The sequence below is a fragment of the Dipodomys ordii genome, unplaced genomic scaffold (genome assembly GCF_000151885.1).
Source record: "Dipodomys ordii isolate 6190 unplaced genomic scaffold, Dord_2.0 Scaffold117, whole genome shotgun sequence".
Taxonomy (NCBI): domain Eukaryota; kingdom Metazoa; phylum Chordata; class Mammalia; order Rodentia; family Heteromyidae; genus Dipodomys; species Dipodomys ordii.
Genome location: NW_012267333.1, coordinates 4,260,989 through 4,265,816, shown reverse-complemented (window position 1 = coordinate 4,265,816; position 4,828 = coordinate 4,260,989). Strand labels below are relative to the sequence as shown.

The following is a 4,828-nucleotide window of genomic DNA, read 5'->3' as shown; positions in this document are numbered from 1 at the left end:
CATAGGGGAGTTCTATGTGAAGTCTTTTGAGGAACCTCCATACTGCTTTCCAAAGTGGTTGGACAAGTTTACATTCCCACCAACAATGAAGTAAAGTTCCTTTCTGTCCGCATCCCCTCCAGCATCTGTTGAAACTTTGAAAATAGTACATCAGTAAAGGGAACACCACATTGGCAGATGCAAAAAAACATTCCAGGAGCTCAAAAATAGAGGAGAGAGCTGATAAATTGAATTGCATCAAGCCAAAAGTTTCTGCATAGTAAAATATATAGTTACAAGCTAAAATTTATAACCTAGAAAATGGGAGAACTTACATCTCACAAAGGTGAATTTACCAGAATATACAAGGAACTCAAAAAACTAAATTATAAAGAATAAGCCAATAAACAACTGGGAGAAGGAGCTAAGCCAAACAAGAAATCTATTGAAAGATTTAGGAGTCATTAGCCATGGTGTTACAAACCTGTAATCACAGCAACTCAAGAGGCAAAGGATGAAAAGACCTCAGTTCTAAGTCAGTTTTGTCAAATAAAAGACATTCTCTCCACAAGTAACCCAGATAGTGTGGCATGCACAATGAATTAGAAAAATATAAATAGATATACATAATCTTTTACTTAATTTTTCGTAGTAACCCTTAAGAGAGGTAAATTATATGTTTGCCATAAGATACACCTAGAACTTAATCTTTGTTAATACCCTTCTTAGAAAATGACTATTCTATAATAGCCCCGCTGTTTTACTACAAGAAGTCAGTCCTAATATTCGTTTTCCCCAGTGGGGCATAGAACCACAATCTTGCTAACATGAAGAGTAATTTTTCCCCCTCTTCTTAGGCCCACTTTATTTGCAAAAGTGTCATTCAGCCGCTTTGTAGACAAATTTCTTTATTCCTGTCACTAAAGCATATAAAACACCAGTAAGTATTGTGATTTTTTAAAAAAAGGTTGAAACAATACAGTCATCTCCAATTAAAATGACATTTGTGGAAGGCTTCTACAAATTCAGTTCATTGACTTCTTTTTCTTTCATAGCAAGTCTACCTGTGCATTCATTTAGTCATTCATTAAATACATACTTGCTAGGGTCTGTTTTATGCCAGCTACTATTCTAGGAACTGAGTATATGTTAATGAGCACCAGAAACTAATAGTTTAAATATCTCATGGACTTTACATCCTCATGGGCTTTTAGGTCTTCTGGCCTTAAAAACCCAGGGGACTTCTGAAGTAGTGGAGAGGGCCCAATAGTCCAATGTAATTTGATATCTTGGAGAAAAGTTCCAATTAATGTCCATGTTTCTCCACAGAATTCATAGAATAAATCTATGAAAAATCAACAGCTATATGCTAAACTTTGGATCACACCTTTTGATGATAGTATTTGAAAAAAATGTGTGGCTGAATTTCTGACAATTACAAGGAAGTCATTTAGTATTTTGTAGGCAAAGACTGCACTAAGGGCAGGAACACTGTTCTTCCATCTTACATCCAGTGTCTGCATCAACATTTATGCATCAAACAGATGATCATTGTGATAATATACATGTGAAGTATATTTTAATGGCTAGATTTCCATTATGCCAAAAACAATTGCCACAAATTATAAGGAAACAAAGGTTAGTTGAACTCAGATTTATAGACTCTTCATTTATGATGATTCCTTGGTCCTATTGCTTTGTCCCTGGGCGACATTATGGTGAGTGAAGTTTTGCCTCAGGGCTGGAATGTGAAGAAGGAAAACAAAAAGTTCAAGAGTCCATAAACATCTTCAAAGATAAACCACATTATACCTGTCTCTGTCTATCACTTGAAGTATCCAGAGATTTTCACTAACGTCAACTCAGGAACTGTGTCTGTAATACATGGGCCTTTGATGGATAAATAAGATAAAATCATAGCAATAAATAAACCCATTATAATTAAGAAATTCAAAGAGACAGCTACAATAAAGAAATATCACCATTTTATTGCACAATGAATGTAATTTGTTTCTTCTATGATGTTTGAGTCTGACTCTCAATGTGGTTTTCCCATTTGGAAATTTTTGATAAGTGTACCAAAACCTTCAGCAGGGTCACTAGAATAATCTTCTTGGAAATTCTGGGAGGACTGTTCTCCATTCTAAACTACGTGAATGGTCTACTTCTCATGGTCCATAAAACATTTTTCTACTCCTAAATGGGAATTAGGAAAGGGAGTTTTTCTCTCACTATTGCTTCTGTGCTTAATTTTCTCTTTCTGCTTTATCTTGGTGGTACAGCACTGTCAGTTTCTACATTTAAATTCTTTAGGGGGAATAAAGCATCACTAAATCTACTCTGTAATGGACAGTTTTGTTTGTGACCTATTACTCCATTTGATGATCTGAGTTTGTCACTGTGGGGCTTACACTGTATAAGCTCAGGTAGTCACTTGTGAGGCTTGAACTCAGGACTTGGGCACTTTCCCTTAGCTCTTTTGCTCAAGGCTACCAATTGATGCCTGAGCCACAGCTTTATTTTCAGGTTTTTATGTACCTTTTTTATTCTCAAAATACTGTACAGAGGGGTTACAATTACACGAGCAAAGTAATAAGAACATTTCTTATCAAGCATTGCTGCCTCCTCCTTTGTTTTTCCCCTACAATCCCTTCCCTCTCAATTCCACAACTACTGGTGGTTAGTGGGAGAAGAGCCTAATGGACTTCTCTGCCTAGACTGGCTTTGAATCATGATCTTCAGGTCTAAACCCCCTGAGTAACTAGGATTATAAGAGTGAGCCACCAGCAGCCTGGCTCAAGACAGAGTCTCTCTCTCTCCCTCTCTCTCTCTCTATATATATATATGTGTGTGTGTGTGTGTGTGTGTGTGTGTGTTCTATGATATTAAGGTAGAACATAGAATATTTACACAAATATATGTTTAATTAAAGATTTGAGAAGCAAGTATAAAGTGATGTCACTTAAGACACATATTTATAAGATTTGAAACAAATTTTCAGTAAACCTAGTTGCATAGCTTCCTTATCTAAAAATATTTGTTCACCAAAATTCAAAATTACACCATTTAAAACAAAGTCATTCATATTATCTTCCCAACATCTCTGAAAGAACAGCAGGAAATATATATTCTGTGAAACAGAAAGTACCCAGAGAGTCAAAGTAACACATATATGTCTTTAACAAAAACAGTATTATAGGTTTTACAAAGCTTATATCAAAAGAAAGTAATAATAATAATAACAACAATAATAGTAATAATAATAACAACAGACTGTCGGGCTCCACATTTTATTGTTAGAAGTAAAAATCCCCAAAACTGAATCACCTACACAGTATACACATACAAAACTCTCAGTCAATCTTTGTATAAACAAATGTCAACTTTTATGACTGTGGTCGTATGGTCTGTATTGCTTTCTTGAAGGCCTCTTTGACATCCTTATTCCTCATACTATAGATGACTGGGTTGAGCAATGGGTTGATGAGGGTGTAGAACAGAGAGCCCACCTTGTTGCTTTCTGGGTGGGTGGTGGAACCAGGATTTGAATACATGAAGAGCAAGGATCCAAAAAAGAATGTGACGGAGACCAAGTGGGAAGCAAAAGTAGAGAAAGCCTTGCGCCTCCCCGAAGCTGAGCGGATCCTCAGAATAGCCACCAGGATGTTCAAATAAGAAATGAGGATGGGAAGAAGACAGGAGGTGACGGTGATGGCATCCAAAATAGCAATTATTTTCACATAGGCACGAGTGTCTGTACAGACCTTCTTTATCAGTGGCAGAACATCACAGAAAAAGTGGTCAATAGTGTTATCTCCACAGAAACTCATCCTGAACGTGTTAGTAGTGTGGGCTATGCCATTCAAAATCCCTCCTATGTAAGAACCAATAACAAGCCCTGAACAGAGAGAACTGGACATTTTAGCTGAATAAAGCAACGGGCTACAAATGGCCACATAGCGGTCATAAGACATGGATGTTAACAGATAGCACTCGGTGTAGACTGCCATACAGGAAAAGAAAAACTGAGCAGCACATCCAGGAATGGAAAGGCGTTTGTCTTTTGAGAGACAAGTGAACAATATTCTAAGGCTGTACACAGATGTATACCAGAAATCCAAAAAGGACAGATTTCCAATGAAAAAGTACATAGGTGTGTGCAGCCGAGAGTCAATCAAGATTAAGACCACAAGAGTCATGTTCCCACACATGGTTGCCAAATAGAGCAATAGAAACAAGCCGAAAAGAATCAGCTGCATTTGGGGGTTGGCGGAGAAGCCCAGCAAGATGAACTCAGTCAGGACTGTGCGATTTCCCACCTCCATGTCCACAATGAACAAAGTCTTATCAACACGATGATAAGAAAGACTAAGCTAGCAGTATTTGCATTAAAGAAAAATGAGTATAGTTGGAAGCATGGGGCGAAGAGTAGAGCACTTGAGTAACAAATCCGAGGCCCTCAGTTTTATTTCACAGTACTGTCAACAAAAGAAAGAATAATGCCATGAATGGGTTAAAAAGTTATCCATTTAATTACTTAATATTTGTTCTGATTTAAATTTTCAGCTTTGAAATTCTTCGGAATTGGAATAAGAATTAAATCTTTGAAGTTAAGGCTCTTATTGTGAATGCCAGGCCAGTTCCTTATCAAACGAAAGGAAAAAAGTTTATTTCAAGATATTACTGCTAATATAATCTGGCCATTTTTGTTTGATTTAGGAGGATACACTTTAAAACATCCAAACCATAAGTGGTACAAGCTATTTTTAATGGAAAAAAATTCTCAGCCTAATATCTGGTATACAGTTAGCCATTTAAACAATTAATATTGTTAAATAAGTTAATGAGA

The 4,828-nt window shown here is 36.5% G+C and overlaps 1 protein-coding gene across 1 annotated transcript; it reads right to left on the bottom strand.

The window, feature by feature from the left end:
• Positions 1-3,365: 3,365 nt before the first annotated feature.
• On the bottom strand, positions 3,366-4,304 carry LOC105995496 (olfactory receptor 9G4-like). The gene has a single exon (XM_013029210.1). It carries the CDS (start codon positions 4,302-4,304, stop codon positions 3,366-3,368), a length of 939 nt encoding a protein of 312 aa, XP_012884664.1.
• Between the last annotated feature and the right edge of the window lie 524 nt (positions 4,305-4,828).

What these genes read in the sequence shown, in the direction of transcription:
- LOC105995496 (XM_013029210.1), bottom strand. Translation starts at nt 4,304, where the DNA reads ATGGAGGTGGGAAATCGCACAGTCCTGACTGAGTTCATCTTGCTGGGC.